Below are 16541 nucleotides of genomic sequence, written 5' to 3' on the forward strand. Positions count from 1 at the left end.
TCCATGCCAGCACTCAACAATTGAAAGAGAAAGGTCTGCATGTCAAGCCTGATTATGTAAATACACTCAACTCTACTGTGATCACAGAAGACATTCAAAAAGGCTTGCTAAAACACAGACAGTATCTTCATTTTGAAAAGAAAGCATCTTTGAGTTATCCACGTGCAACCCCCCCCAAAGTAAAACTAAACTTACTAAAATCTTGAACATCTGAAAAGATTTTTAACAAGTGAAAACATTATTTTTGTTTTCCTACATCTGAATAACCAAAATGACCAAACTAATCCTGCAGACGCTTTCAGATATACACCAAAAAAATAAATAAAAAAATTGCTTTTAAGAAGCGACCATAAGAAATTTCAGTCCATTATAAAGGTATAGCCAGGTGACTTAAAAAAGGTTTGAAATAGCAATGTCATCATCATCTCCATCTCAGCTACAGTGTCAATAGTGTTGTTCTATAGTCCTGCAGCAATGATCTAAAACGCTTCACTACACAGTGTTTTGTATAGTTTTTGTTTGTTTCCATAAAGGAAGCCACAATCGCACATGAAGCACCTGTTAAATGGGATTAACTCTGGCTCAGCTGTCATCTTTAAAGTGGCTATTACCACAACAGGCCACCGAAAGAAAAAGGTGCATAATCCAAAGTGTTTGTAATATCAAAAAGAGATATTAAAAGGTACATGCAACAGAGGGTGAGATCATACTGTACCCCCTACTATCTGTTATGCAATTCCCTAAGAATACAGGTGGAAACAGGAACAATAAGATATATTAAATCTCACAGCACAGGAATCAAATTAACCTCTAGCAACAGAGAAATAAATAAATGAAAATGAAAAAACACACAAAAATGACATTAAAGGAAATGTGGGGCACAATAAACTGTGAAAGAGTACAATAATAACTATGCTATGTTTTTCTATAGCACCTGCCACCTGAGGATCTCAGAGCACTCTGCCCCTCCCAACAGCCCCAAGATGTATATATTGCTATCCTCAATTGCAGATGGAGAAACTGAGACATAGGTATTAAGTGACTTGCCTAGATCAGAAAAAAGCAGTGGCAGAGCTACAATAGGACCCAGGAGTCCCACTCCCCTGCTCTAACCATTAGACAATAGTGAATAGGGACGAGGCAAACTGAGTTGGATAAATTAAATAAATACTGACCAGAATATTTGATCTCTGCAAACAGTTTGGTTTACTATTCATTACTTTTCTTTTTCATGCATCTCTGAACATCTCCAAGCTATGGGGGATATGGGTGTGGATTCAAAGCTCGCTGCAGGCCCATTGTCTCTAGAACTGGCTGCACAAAAACCCTGGATCCAGTTCAGATATGGACCTGAACTTTTTGCAGCTTGGGGCCATTTCTAATAGAAACCGTCAACAGTCTGAATGTTCCAGTGGTCACACTTTCTATTATGGTTACATTTACAAATAGTTTTTGAAGGGTTAGTACATGATTCACAGCACGTTATGCACATGATTCATATCTTCTAAACATGGTCTTGGGCACATCGGTAGAAGATGATGTAGTTGATTACAAGCCTTGGTTATAAGCAGCCTATTGAGTCGCTGGACTCTGACAATCACTTAACCATGTATTAAAACAGCTGTAAGTCACACGAAATATTTATACATGTACTCTTAAACGGTAAAACTGGCCAGGAGTAAACTTAGGCTGGGAAGTAGAAGAAAGTTTCTGGCTATCTGATGACTCAGTTTCTGGAACAGCCTTCCAAAAGAACAGCAGGTAGCAAGAAACCTAATGTTGTAAGACGGAGCTTGATACATTTTTGAATGGGATTGCTTGTGATAGCAGGGGACTGGACACAATGACCCAGAAGGTCCCTTCCTATGTGCTTATAAAATGTGACCTCTAAAATATATAATAATTATTACTAATACTAATTATTAATCAATGCAAACAACCCTGCAAAGCAAAGACAAACCAGCTCAGTAGAGTAGGGCAAGAAAGCTCAGCGAGAAATGTGACTGCAGCCAGCTCGGTGGTAAGTGACATAACACCAGATAAATGTAAAACAAACATTAACCATGGGTCTATAACCATGGCTATTTTTTCTGGTTAAGATTGCAGATGTCAGCACAGAGGTGACATTTTAGGGCTTCTCTGTCAGGGGAGACCAGAGAAGACAAACTATTTGACAACGTTCCTCTTCACAACTGATAGCTTAAGGCAAAAAGTAAGACTAGGAGTTAAAGGCAGGAGCAGGAGACAGAACTAGACATTTTTGCAAACCGGGAAGAAATTACTAGCCAGAGAATGCAGGGGTCCATTTCAAGACCACTCTGTTATTCACCACCTGCCCCCAACCTCCACAGCCAGAGATGGTCTCCAGCAGCAGGACCAGCATCATTCTGCTGTGCAAAGATAGAGGCAGGATTGAGAGGGGCCACACGATCTACTGCCACATGGAAGCTGCTCTCTTTCCACCCTTTCTGGAGGGGTCACAGCAGGAACGTGGGAAACCTGGAACCCTCACGGCTTCAGTAGCAGTCACAGAGCAGTTCTGCCACTGGGGGGGCGAGGGTGGGGGGATTCTTTTCCTCCCTCCCTCACATATATTTCCACAGTGCCCAGCCCAGCTACTTAGGGGTTTGGAGAGAGGATTTAGATGAGGTTACAGCAAGGTTGGGTTGCTTGGCTGAGCAGTACAGTGGCCCCATGCATTAAGCATTGGATATGGACCTAAGCAGTGTGGGTTGTAGTCCTGGGTCCAATGTTTACTAATGTGGTCTTAGCATTTGGAGTGAAGGTGGGCTGTGCTAATTTGGCTACTTGGAGTGGGATTTTCAAAAGCGCTCAGCGCTGGCCTAATTCTGGTCCTAGGGAAGTCAGTTGGGAGACTCTCATGGGATACAATAAGAGCAGAGCTAGTCAGTGCTTTTAAAACCATCCTGCTACTGACTGTGTGCATCTTTTCAGATGTGCATTGAATGAGGCTAGCTCTGAAGGACACTTTATGAGCTCAGTCAGTCGTGCTCACTAGTGTCTGGTGAGAGATTTAAACCTATGCTTTCCTTTAGATCCATAGATCTTAAGGCCAGAAGAGACTATTATGATCATCTAATCCAATTTTCTGCACAAAACACGCCAGAGATCCTTTATTGTGGCTTCCATTGATTCCTGCATCAAGCCCATATCTTGTGGTTGAGCTAGAGCATGTCCTTAGGCTGGAAATTTCAGAGAAGAGATTCTTGCATGAGATTATTATATTATTATTATTATTTAGTGTTTGTATTACAGTAGTGCAGGAAGGCCCCATCCAAGACTGGGACACCATTGTGCTGGACACTAATGCATCCATAAATATTGCAAGCACAGCTCTTCTTGGGAATTTTTGCTGCTTCTGGTCCTGACAATGAAAAAATGAAAGGGAAAAAAAGAAAAAGAAATTCCTATTTTCTGAACATATAAAAGGTTCAGGGTATGGCACAAGTTCAGGTGAACTCTTATTTTAACCAAGTTGTTTTTCTCATGTCACTAGCTGAGATGAACCCCTGTGAGCCTTCTGTGTTTCATCACCTAGTGTCTTTTTTCTGTCTGAGGATTCCGCTTTTGTACACTTGCATGTTTCTGGAACTTTGCTGGGTTTGGGTTAAACCTGGAACAGGCTGAAGGAGTATGGTGTATGTCAAACAGAGTGCATTTCTGTTTTATTAGCCAGATGGCAACTATATATAATCCTTACCAGGGCACTGATATGTGTATGGGCCTAACTATACATGGGGTGATCTTGAGTAAACTTAGACTTACTTGGAAAGAGCTTTCCCTGCTCCAGGTGTGCCACAGAGGCACAGAAATACTCTCTAGGCTCTACTCTCAGGGACCGCACTCTGAGTGGCTGGTGATTCCTATTGTGTTTGATGGAATAAATGGGCCCAGGGAGTCACACCCCTCACAAACACAGGGACCTAGATCCTCCGCTGAGGCAGCAGGGTACTAGCAGGCATTCCGTAACAACTTCCCGAACCTCAGACCAGCTGTCTGCCAGCCCTGCAAGGCCATGAAAGAGCTGAGCTCATGAGATTTCCAGACAGTCTCCCTTGCCCAAGAAGTTTGGAGAAACAGCTTAACTCCCAGAGGAAACTGGGTTTGATGTGGCAGAGCTATGAGAAGGAGCAATAGTTTCTATACAAGCTCTTCAAAAGCTGCAATCCAGCAAAGCACATAAACCCATGTGTAACTTTAAGCATAGAGCAGCCCTGTGATGTAGTGGGGCCGGATTGCACCAGAATGGCATACCGGCACTTTTGCCGCATGGAGGACACTATTTTGTTCTCAAAAGGGTGACCTACACACAGCATGACCTCGCATGCACTGTGCGTCCGAGGTCATGGCCTATAGAGGATACCATTTTGTAGAGCAAAATGGCATCCTCTGCACAGCGTGACCTTGCATGCTCTGTGCGTCCGAGGCCATGCTGGCAGGGGTGTTCCCACGCTTGGGGCATTCTGATAGTACAAGTACCTGCCCATTCAGGACTACACCCCGGAGTAGCCCTACTTGACATCAATGGGACTTTTCATATATTTAAAGTTTTACACAAGCTTAAGTGCTTTGCTGGACTGGGAACTAAGGACCTGGTCCAAAACCCACTGAAGTCAACAGAAAGACTCCCACTGAATTCAGTAGGCTTTGCATCAGGATCTGAACTTGTACACTCAGATTTTCAAAGCCGCCTAAGGGAATTGGATACTCAGCTCTCATTTGGCGCTTTGAAGATGCCCCCTTTAAAGAAGGCAACACAGGGTGTGTGTAGGTGGTTTAACTGCTTAGTGGAATATGCATGGGCTGAACAAAGTATCTAGAAGAAACCTGGGTTCATTCACTGACAGTCAAGGTGGTGCATAGTACCATGAGCTGAACAACTTTACACCAGCCACAGAAAGTAGCCAGGCTGGCTGTACATTGCTTTATGAGTAAAGAGAGGACATTTGCTTGTGCCCCTTCTAAGAGAATAAAAAGAACATCCACACCACAATAAGTAAACTAAAGCTGCACTCAGCATCAGATTCAAACTTCCTTCCCCAAATTTTTGGACTGTTTGGTTGGGGTCCATCTCTAAGCAAAACATGTTTAACAGTAGAGAGGGGAAAATATTGAAAAGCAGACCCTTACAATGACCATGCCTGAGAACACTCATTCTGTGGGTATGCTAAAATCAGACATTTGCTAGAGAGGGGAGAGCTGATTCAGAGAAGGGAAGGAACTCTGACACAATAGCTGTCTAGTAAGATTTCCTGTCTGTCCTGATTTTAGCCCATGTGTGTGAGGAAAGCCTTTTGCATGGCATTTTCGAAGGGTGCTTCCAAATCTGTTCCAACCAAACCAAGTGCAAAGGGAGGAGAAAATGTAACATTCAGCAACAGGAAGGGAGCCATTTGGAACTTCAGAATGGGAGTTGGGTTGGTCTGAGTTGTGAGTAGCTTTTTATTTAATCGAAACCAATTTCCCCCTCCATTGTGAAATGACTCCTATGTGTGACACTGGCCAATTTATTGTGGCAGTTCTTAAAGCCTATTAGTCTGATGGTCTGCAAAATAAATCCAGTGATAACACAGAAATGTAACTATTCAGTTACCGAAAGAGATGGATACATGAGATGTCTACAGGCCTGAACCAAATGATCTTCCTGCCCTTCCCATGTCACACTTTTCTGCTCTCTACTCTTTCACTGGCGTTAGAAACTACCACACATTTCACCTTACAGTGCTGGAAACCTAAACACGGGAAATACCAGAGACAGCTATGTAAATACAAAGTGTGGGGAGTAGGCGGGGGGAAGTTGCCACAACAAAGGATCTCTCTTAGACTTTAACCCCAGTTGGGTTTCTCTCTTCCCTCTCCTATGTTTGGCCCACCTTAAAAAAAGAGACAGGAGAGAAATAAATATGTAAAAAAATGAACCTAGTTGAAAGTGATCAATCTTCATGCTGCTGTTGTTCATGGTGCCGAAAATTGTGATGACTGAGATTTTCCTTGTGGCCATCTTGCAGAAACTCTCCAGGTATTCGTCTCGTTGTTGCACATACATGGTGTTGTCGGCCTTGGGGGTCGTGATCAGCTAGGGGTTGGCAGAGACAAAGAGTTTGATTAGTTTCAGAACAAAGCCATAGCGAGCCCCTATGTCAGAGGAGCCGCTCTCCAAAGGAGAACAGCATCTTAGTGCTTGCCCACTGGGGTTTCTTTTCCACACAATAGCCAGCAGCTCAGGAACTTACATTTATTTATTTAGGGCTAGATTGTGTCTTTAGGCCCAGCCCTGAGCAAAAGGCTATGGGTCAGCTAGAGGAAGAGCCCCAGAGACACCCCCCCCAAGACACAGTCACTCTGATGCTCCCCTGTTGTGCTGGTAGGAGAGGAGTAAGTTGCTACAGACTTTACTAGGAACAACATACTCTCCTCTTACATCTTTGCCTTTCTGAATCCAGTCAGTTCTCCAGCCCAAACCGTCGAGGTGGGAGCAGGTAGGCTGCTCCACCCTCACATCCACTTATTTATAGAGGCGGGAACACTGGGTACATAGCCTCAGATCATCAAAGGTATTGAGGTGCCTAGCTCCCACTGATTTCAATGGAAGTTATGTGCGTGGGCCGCAGGGACATGCTGACCGCTGCTTTGCGCAGCTCCCATTGGCCGGAAATGGCGAACCGTGGCCACTGGGAGCTGCGGGGGCCGTGCCTGCGGATGGCCAATGAAACAAAATGTCTCGCGGCCTGCCAGTGGATTTCCCTGGTGGGCTGCATGCTGAAGGTTGCTGACCCCTGATCTAAGCCACAGCCCTTTCTTTCTGCCCTGTGTCTATGATCCAGGCATATCTAAAGTGGTCCCTCTAGTCACCTGCATGGTTGTATTAGATCCGGGCACCATCTACCTTATATTTAGCCAAAAACATTTAGAAATTCCCTCTTGTAGGCCTTACTTAATTTGTTGAGAGAGGAGGGAGGGGAAAGATATTGGGGGAAGGGGAGGGGGAGGCGGGGGGAGAAGGAAATGATTACAGTAGTAATAAAAAAATATTTTAGGTTCATACCAATGCCTCTTCAAGTGTTTTCCAAAAGATACAGGTGTGGGGGGTGAGATGGCAGCTGTTTAACTACACACAGCGACACCACACAACAGTTTAGGACAGGAAGTGGAGGAGAATCCTGCATCCACTTGAAACAGAATAGTTCTAACTCGAGCTAGACTCTGTCCAAAATCCCCAGATCCTGACTCCGCTGAACACGGGGGGAGTTGAAATCTGGAGCCAAATGTTGTGGCTTAGGCTCATCACGAGACATAATGTTGTCTTAACTGTGTAAGATTGTCTGGGATACTTTCTATGAAACATCCTTTACAAATACAGTTTATCAGTACATTCAGTTACAAGGATGAGCTATAGGCGTTGAGGCCCTGAGTCTCATTTATATTAAGGCCCCTTTACATCACCCTGGTGATGAAAAATGGCTTTAGTGTAAATGAGAATCAGGCCCATAGAGATTATGTGAACACAAGATGATTTGATTACTAATCTATAGCACAAGTCATGTACTTTAAAGTTGCAGTAAAATGCTTAAAAAGAAGTATTTTAAATACTGTTTGAGAACTCAAATAAGTACCAAAAAATTAGCCGAGTTCTGCTCCCAGTTTCATAGCCAATGTGTGGAAATGAATGCAGAATTTGACCCAGTGGAATTGTATGGGTATAAGTGAGCAATGAATTTGTCTCACTCTGGCAAATCTTTTAGGATAAAGTGGGAAGCATTTCAGAGGCAAAGCAAACCTCAAATCATAGCTTTAAAATAGCCTGGCTTTCTCTGCAAAACAAACAGGGAGTTACTTATTGGTTTAATTTTAGGCTGCATTATAACCGCTACTTGCCTAAGTTGTGTGTGTGTGTGTATGACACACAAAAAACAAACTGCCTCAGGCAAAACTTTCTGACCACAGATCTGAACCAGGGTGGGATTTCAAAATCCAGATCAAGATGTGGATCCAGATTTTACAGCAGTACCCTATATCTATTAAGGGATGAACCAAAGCCCTTGCTCTGAACACCCTACAAACTTTTGGAAGTTTGAAATTCAGATCAGAATCTGAAATTTGGGCCCAGCTCTCTGTTTAGCCAGTTGTAGCACTTAACCCGCCCCTATGAAGTGGCTGGTTGAACCACCATAAGCAGTGATTCTCTCTCTAAATTCACGTTTTGGAGGAGGATTGAGACAGGATCTTTTGGAGCCAGGCCCCGTCATCCGAGTGGCCCAAAGGGAACAGTGTATCAGAGCAGTGGGAAACAGCACAGGCAGAGCTGATACTAGAGAGGCCTGGGCTGATTCTTTTGGGAGGAAGATCAAGGACTCAGGAATGTAAGAGAACTGTACATCTGGGGCAACTGACTGGTAGAATTGGACCCAAGAGGAAGAGATAGCTGAGCTGGATAGAAAAATCTGCTTGGGGAAAAGGGTGCAAAGAAAGGTGGCTTTTATTTTAAGGGGCCTGAAATGTCAGTAGATCCAGATTTCAATTACCTTTAATCTACCTTGTGCACGTGTCACATAAAACAAAGGCAGAGCCATGTGCTGTATCTCCAACCTTGCCTCCATTAATGACTACTGCATAATGAACCTAGCTTCCAGGAGGAGGAAACTATGGGTAGTACCAGACTGTGACAAATTCTAATGCAGCTTGGTAGTAGTGTTTGCTTGCAGTCTGTTCTGGCCTGACTACCCGAGACTGGACGACTCATTTCATTTCTGAGCTCCAGCTGAGAAGTGATCTGAGATCTGGAGATTCAAATTCCAGAGTGAGTGATGAGTCACCATGGTCCTTCGGGGAGGAAAGCAGTGCCTGGCTGGCTTCTGTGATTTCTATTCTGTACTCATCACTTTTTTTGGCCTGATGTGATACTAATTTCTGGAAGCCACAACATTTAGAACTAAAGCCAGGTTTCAAAGACCCTAAACTTCAGGGCAGTTCCGATCTGCGGTCTTGGTTTGCCAATTATTAAGACCAGGGTCATTTGCAAAATTCAAATTCCCCAGGGTCAGGTTTTTTCAAACACATGGCTCCCTCCCTGCTTCCAAAATTCAGTGCTGTTCAAATCTGCTGTTTTGGTTTGGATCTCTCTCTCTCTCTCGAGCATTTATTCCTGTTAGCTCTTTAGAGCTAATACAATTAGGGGAGAGAAAGTTGGATTCTGTGCTGTCTCATGCATCATCAGAACTGTCAGCTGAACTCCCATGGCAGATGGCAGAATCTTTGTTACAGGTGATGGTATAAGGGGCAGAAAGACCCTGGCTGGATTTTTGGAGCCCATGTGCTGTTTGTGACACTGGCCACTGGAAAATCCTTGTAAACTGAACTAACCCTGTGAGACTGAATGAGGAGCTCCCAAATGCTATTTTTCAAAGTGAACCTTTAAAGTGAATGGTGCCTACCAAAGAAATCATTTGAACTGGGGCTAAATTGTTCCCTTTCACAGGTGAAATGTTTTTAGATACGTACAATGGAAAAACGTACAATATTATTAAACCCTGGGAGAAGCAGCTCCAGACTGTGCTCAGTTTCTAAGCCTTGGAACCTCATCAGAAGAGCCTGTTGTAATTAAACTAGCATAGGGAGGGCTTGTCAGAGAAACCTAATGGCCCTGAATGACCAAGTCCCATCAGAAATTAATGGCAGCTTTGAAAATTCTACCTTCAGCATGTATACACGCAGGCATGTGTGCACATATACTTGCTCATACATGCCCATAAGCGGTGCCCAACCACTTGGCCTGTTTATAGAGTTTGGACACTAGCATCGCAATGAAACAGATGTCAGCTGGCAGAGCATGCTGGGAACTGGAATGTAGAGGGTAGTGGTAACACCAGCAAGCATCCCAATTTGGTTGGTGGACAAAACCCACATTGTGACCTCATTTCATTAATCATCCCAGATATACAGCCCATCACCTACAGAGCCAAAACAATGATGGCTGTTTGGTAGCCCCATGCAGAGCAAATGGAAGGGCTCCAGTCCAATTCTTTGCAGACAGCTGTCCACCATATCAAAGATGCCAACATGATTGGTACCCTTTATTGGCTGTTGCAGCAGAAGGTCAAGGACTGAATGGGCCATCGATGATGAACTCCCCTTTCGCCCCAAGAGAGAGAGAGTCCTGCCGATGCAAGGTTAAGAACAGGCACAGTGCAAAGGGCAGTGATGCAAGCTTCCCCATTGGAGGCCTTCATCTCCAAAGTTATCAGGCTGGTACCTTTCACCACCGTTGTAAAAAACCATATTAAAAAAAATAACCCCGCCCCAGATTTCCCATTCACTACAGTCTCACTAGGATGGAGATTTACTTTAATGGGTGAGGTGATAACACTCAGGAACATGCTACTTACAATGAGTCGCCGTTTGCCTTCAAAAAAATCCAGGAGGTTTGTCACTGATTTCCTGGAGGGCTGAAGGAAAGGCTTTGTGTTTGGCTTAAGATAGCCCTCGTTCTCAGTCCTGCTCCCCTTCTTGTTCTTCTTGCTACGGTCTTTGTCCTGCTTGTTCTTCTTCTCAGCTTTGTCCTTCTTGGCATGCTTCTCGCTCTTCTGCAGCTTGTCGGGTCTCTCCTTTTTCTTCTTCTTCTCAGGCTTGTCTGGTCGGTCGTGCTTCTTTGGCTCTTTCCCTTTCTTCAGCGGGACATTCCCTGCTGCAATCTCTTGCTCCAAGTGGGGAACAGCAGGCCTGCTTGGATCATATTTATCCTCGTATTCATTGCTCAGGATCTTTTCCTGGGTTCTCTTTTTAGGTGGCTTGGCTTTGGCTGGTTTGTGTTGGCCTGGAGTGACACTGGGATCCCGGTGAATATAGTCCTTCCGGTCTGTACGGTTGTCTCTAAATCTACCTGCGTTTGTCCTTGTGTAGTGCTCTGAGGCGGCTGTGGGAGCCTCTGTGTAGCTGTCATAGCTGGCAACTTTGCCAGGTCTCCGGGTGGCTACTGGGTGTCTCTCTGGGTGGCCATGCTGCCTGTCTCTGCGGTTCTCATTCCACACAGGGGTGTAGAAATCATCAGTGGCTGTTCCCCATGGGGCAGTTGCCTCAGGCGCTGTGGGCAGCCTATGATAGTCGGAAGTGGTGTGTGACTTTGTGGTCCAAGTTCTCTGAGTGGTTGGAAGGGTTGTGGCTGTGGTGATAGGTCTGCTCGGCATCATCACTGTGTGGGTGGTTGTCTGGGTAGTGGTGGTTGTGGGAGGGAGAGTGCTGGCCCTCGTTGAAGGGGGAGGAGGAGCCACTGTGATTGTGATTGGTTTCTTCACTGTTTTGCTCCTTGTTGGCTGAACATTGCTTCTCCTTGGCTCCTCCTTCTTTACCGACAGCTGGACGTGTCCACCACTTGACGTAGGTCTGGTGCTGCCACCATTATTACCTTCCTCCACTACTTGCCCCTCCACCCTGGCAGCTTTGCATTTCTGGATGAAGCCCTTCTGCCTCATCTTCTCAATTTTCCTGATGGGGCTCTGGTCGATGACTTCATACATGGCCTCTAGCCTTACAGGGTAAGGGTACCTTTCCTCCACCTGTAGGGTCTTCTTCAGCAGCACCATGCCAAATTTCCCCTTCTCCAGTTTCAGAAAGCTCATGAGCTTAGGGATGAGGCTGGGATCTAGAGGCTGCTCCAGGATTTTCCCTTCACTGGTTATCCTCCTGACTTTCCCTTCTTCCTCCCCTTCCTCATGGAACAACACGATCTGCTGGATGTGCCTCTCAGCCAGTTCGCAGTAGACGTCGCTCTTAAGCAGGCTCATCATGAGCCGGTAGTAGCCTTCAGAGGCATGAGGGGCAGAGATGACCCAGACTCTGTTCTTGCCGGCAAAGCTAGCCAGGACATTGGGAGAACTGGACCCTGAAGGGAAACGTAAAATCCGTGACCGAGACACCGCAGACTTCCCCTCATCCTTAATCATCTCAGGCTGGGGATGTTTGGCCGCAACGGTGTGTCTCTGCGTCTTCCTCACTCTGGCCCTGACACTCCTGGGCTGGGCAGGCACTTCATCTCGCAGCAAGTCAGGTCGTACATTTTTTGATGCCGGAGTATCCCTCTTGGCAACAAAACGTTGGAGATTCCCCAGTGAAGGTGTCCAACTCCCCCGGGATGCCTCTGACCTTCTCAGGAAGGAGAGCGATCCATTGCTAGCCCTGTGAGAGAGAGGCAAGTAACTAATTCCATGGCTCCCTCTGTCTGCTAGTCTCACTGTCTTCTCAGAGTCACACGCTAGCCATGTTGCCCACAGCATGGCTAAACTCAGAATTAGTGTCCAGTTCATTGTGTGATCCACTTCAAAAGAAATGAGGAGAAAAAGTTAAATGTTAACAGTAGAATTTTAGATATAGACATAGACAGATATATCTTGTACTTTCTTAGTGACCAGAGAGCAACACATAGACTGTGGCGTTTCAGTTATTCAAAGTACTAAATACAACTTAGTCCTGTCAGGATATTTCTATAAAAACTTTGAGGCTATTTCTAGAAAAGCACAGAGTAGATTAATTTAGGCAAAAAATGAGATAATCAGTCTATAACATGAATCTATTTATCTATCTATCCAAATAAGTCAAAAAATACAATAATTATGTTTACATCACACACACACACACACAGGCTCACACAGGTGGTAAGCCAAGAGTTTGTTTTTAACTTAAAACTTACCCTCGCAGGAAAGTTTCTGTTCAAGATACGTGTATCCCAGCCCTTTCTTTAGAGGGAGAGCAATGCCATGGAGTTTTGCTGCAGCTCACTGGTTTTTATGTAACGAAACAGACTCCAGAGAATGTCCGGTTCACTGTGGAGCTTTTACTTTTTGTTTTTCTTCACCTTCTTGACAAGTGGGATGAGATGAAAGGAAATTTCCTTTGTGATTTTTGCTGCTCCATTTACCTGCCGGTCTGTCTTGTTTCTGTATCAGTCACACACACAGAGAAACACATTTCATCTAATAAAAGTGAACTCTCAGCTTTTTCTGAATCTCTCTCTCTCTTTCAAAGTTCCATGATCCTTCTAATCACTCCTTTCCTCCTCACTCTAGTTTAGCTCCTTTGTTTCCAGAGAGAAAAAGCCCTGGGATTAATATATTTTTCAGGCTGAAGCAAAACACAGGAATGCGATGTTGAGAAAAGAAGCCCCCTTTAGCCTGCTCTTTCTCTACCCACTTTTTATCCCTAATCTTTTCTTTTTCTTCTTCTTCCTTTTTGCTGGATGTGATCCCAGAAATTTCAGGATAACCTCAGCCCTGCTCTAAACCAAACTCAAACAGCAGCCGCCACTGGAAATCAGGGAAACTTCACTAAGAATTTAACAGATCAGCAGAACACCGCCTCCTTCCCACTTCAACTCACTGAGGGAGGGCGGAGGAAATTTCTTAGGGGGTTGAAACGTTTCACATCATCATCATAAATCACTTTGGAAAAGGATGACTGCGACCTTAACTCTTTAAGCACCTCAAGCTCTCAAACTGGCTTGACCTTCCCCCCAAGCCCTCCCTTCCTTGTCTTCTTTTCTCATTCCACTAAACTGACACCATCAAGTTAAAAATCATGTGCTTAAGAAACTCATTTCCTTACCTGTGTTAATAACAGCACATTAGATAGTCAAAAGCTGATAGAGTTTTTTTTTAAACTTGATTTCCTTCCCCCATTTTTACTGTTTGTTTTACTTTCTATATTTCAATCTGGGAAATAAAAAGAGACCAGTCAATTTCATCTTAGTTTCTAGTCAATTTCTCTTTCATATTCTCATACACAACTGCTGTAGTCTTTAATTTGTAAACAAACAAGTGGTCAGTTGATTTTTAAAAACTGGATCAAAAAATTAAATATTAATTTTTGATTCACAGACATGCATTATGCAAGTCAAAAACAAAAAGATGCAAACTTGCAGAGAGAGATGTGCGAAGACTAGATCCCCAGCTGGTGTAAATTGGTGTAGATCTATTGACTGCAGATCCTCAGCTGGTGTAAACTGGCATAGCTCCATTGCAAACAGACATACCAAACTGATTTATACCAGCTGAAGATTTGGTCCACAGACTCTTGACTAATACCTAAGAGGTGGTAAAGCATCACTTATTGGTAATTGATATACAACACTTAAAAGTACTAGAATGGAAACATTGCTATTGCTCTTTGATTTGGAAAAGATTATGATCATCATCATTCCTATTTACAAAGCCTAGTTTTATTTACAAATCCTAGATTGAATGTTTGATCAAATGTAAGTGGCCCTTTAAAAAAATGTAACACCCTACACTTTCCCCCTCTGTTTCAAAGTATTTGCATATTCATTCTCTCTCTGTCTCTTCTTTGCTTTGTTTTTGTTTTAAGTTGGCAAGTGCTATGGAAAACATTGCTAGTGTTTTTATTTTACACTCATATGGGTGCAATGTTACATATTTGTGGTTCATGGGTTGCTCTTGATGTAGGTCTGGATCCTGCAATGTGCTGCTAATCTCTTAAAAGGAGTGGAGATCATTCACTCTCAACCCCCTCCAGGATCAGGCTTACAAAGAGAAGCTCCTTGCAAAGCAATGTGTTGGAGACAAACAACAGTGGTTGGACCAGTGCCCCTGGTGTGTTGTTCCCTGGCTAGCTGGGAGGGCTGTGTCACTCCACTGAGCTCCCAACTCTGGCACAATGAGGTGTCAAGGGCTTTTGATGAGCTCAGAAAAGATGCCTGTCTAGACTTCCTTAGCCAAGGAGAAGCCACCGTGCATGCATCCACAGGGTCATGATGTAGATCTGCTGATGCAGATCTATTGACTGCAGTAGTTAGGGATTGTCCAACTGTATATTCTATTACACTAATATGCTGAGACATATGTAGGAAAGTGATTTACTGCATGATATTCTGATAAAAAATTAGTACTATACAAAATCAGTGTAGCCTAGTTCAAAACTTGGTAACTGATAGATCTCAGAAAGAAATTGTAAATGGAAAGTAATCATCCAGCCAGGGTGTTTCTAATGGGGTCCTTCAGGGACCTGTCCTTGGCCCAATCCTGTTCAATATCTTTATCATTGGTATAAAATTTGCAGATGACACAAATATTGGTGGAGATATAAATATGATGGGCACAGATCAGCTAAACAAGCTGATTTGGATCACCTGTTAAGAGGGCTCATTTGAACAACATATGTTTCAAAAGAGCCAAATGCAGGGTCGTGCATCTAGGAACAAACAATGTAAGACACATTTATAGGATGGAGGATTGTATCCTGGAAAGCAGTGACTCTGAAAAGGATTTAGCAGTCATGGTTGATAACCAAATGAACATGAGCTTCCTATGTGATGCAGTAGTTAAGAGGGTGAATGTGATCCTTGCATGTATAAGCAAGGGAATATCAAGTATGAATAGGAAGGTAATATTACCTCTGTATGCAGCATTAGTGAGGCTATTACTGGAATACTGTGTCCAGTTTTGACATCCACACTTCAAAAAGGGTGTTCGAAAATTGCAAGGTTTCAGAAAATAGCTGCTAGAATGATTAGAGCTCTGGAAAATATGCCTTATAGTGAGACACTAAAGCAGCTCAATCTATTTAGTTTATCACAGCCCTGGTCTACACGAGGAGTTGAGGTCGAATTTAGCAGCGTTAAATCAATTTAACCCTGCACCCGTCCACACGATGAAGCCCTTTTTTTCGACTTAAAGGGCTCTTAAAATCGATTTCCTTACTTCACCCCTGACAAGGGGATTAGCGCTGAAATTGGCCTTGCTGGGTCAAATTTGGGGTACCGTGGACACAATTAGATGGTATTGGCCTCCGGGAGCTATCCCAGAGTGCTCCATTGTGACCGCTCTGGACAGCACTCTCAACTCAGATGCACTGGCCAGGTAGACATGAAAAGGCCCACGAACTTTTGAATTTCAATTTTCTGTTTGGCCAGCGTGGCAAGCTGCAGGTGACCATGCAGAGCTCATCAGCAGAGGTGACAATGATGGAGTCCCACAATTGCAAAAGATCTCCAGCATGGACCGAACGGGAGGTACGGGATCTGATTGCTGTATGGGGAGAGGAATCCGTGCTATGAGAACTACGTTCCAGTTTTTGAAATGCCAAAACATTTGTCAAAATCTCCCAGGGCATGAAGGACAAAGGCTATAACAGGGATCCAAAGCAGTGCCGCGTGAAACTTAAGGAGCTGAGGCAAGCCTACCAGAAAACCAGAGAAGCAAACGGCCACTCCGGGTCAGAGCCCAAAAGATGCCACTTCTATGATGAGCTGCATGCCATTTTAGGGGGTTCAGCCACCACTACCCCAGCTGTGTTGTTTGACTCCTTCAATGGAGATGGAGGCAACATGGAAGCAGGTTTTGGGGATGAGGAAGATGATAATGATGAGGTTGTAGATAGCTCACAGCAAGCAAGCGGAGAAACCGGTTTTCCCAACAGCCAGGAACTGTTTCTCACCCTGGACCTGGAGCCAGTACCCCCCGAACCCACCCAAGGCTGCCTCCCAGACCCGCCAGGCAGAGAAGGGACCTCTGGTGAGT

The 16541-nt window shown here is 44.3% G+C and overlaps 1 protein-coding gene across 1 annotated transcript in view; it reads right to left on the reverse strand.

The window, feature by feature from the left end:
- CCDC80 (coiled-coil domain containing 80) overlaps nt 1-13357 on the reverse strand; it is a 32654-nt gene extending 19297 nt beyond the window's left edge. Inside the window, exons 1-3 of the mRNA XM_073308314.2 lie at nt 12701-13357; nt 10404-12328; nt 5941-6097 (exon numbers count right to left, since the gene is read on the reverse strand). Of these exons, the coding sequence (XP_073164415.1) occupies nt 5941-6097; nt 10404-12317 (2071 nt within the window). The 5' untranslated portion in view covers nt 12318-12328; nt 12701-13357. The remainder of the gene's footprint in view (nt 1-5940; nt 6098-10403; nt 12329-12700) is intronic.
- Between the last annotated feature and the right edge of the window lie 3184 nt (nt 13358-16541).

This window comes from Lepidochelys kempii, chromosome 1 (assembly GCF_965140285.1).
Source record: "Lepidochelys kempii isolate rLepKem1 chromosome 1, rLepKem1.hap1, whole genome shotgun sequence".
Taxonomy (NCBI): domain Eukaryota; kingdom Metazoa; phylum Chordata; order Testudines; family Cheloniidae; genus Lepidochelys; species Lepidochelys kempii.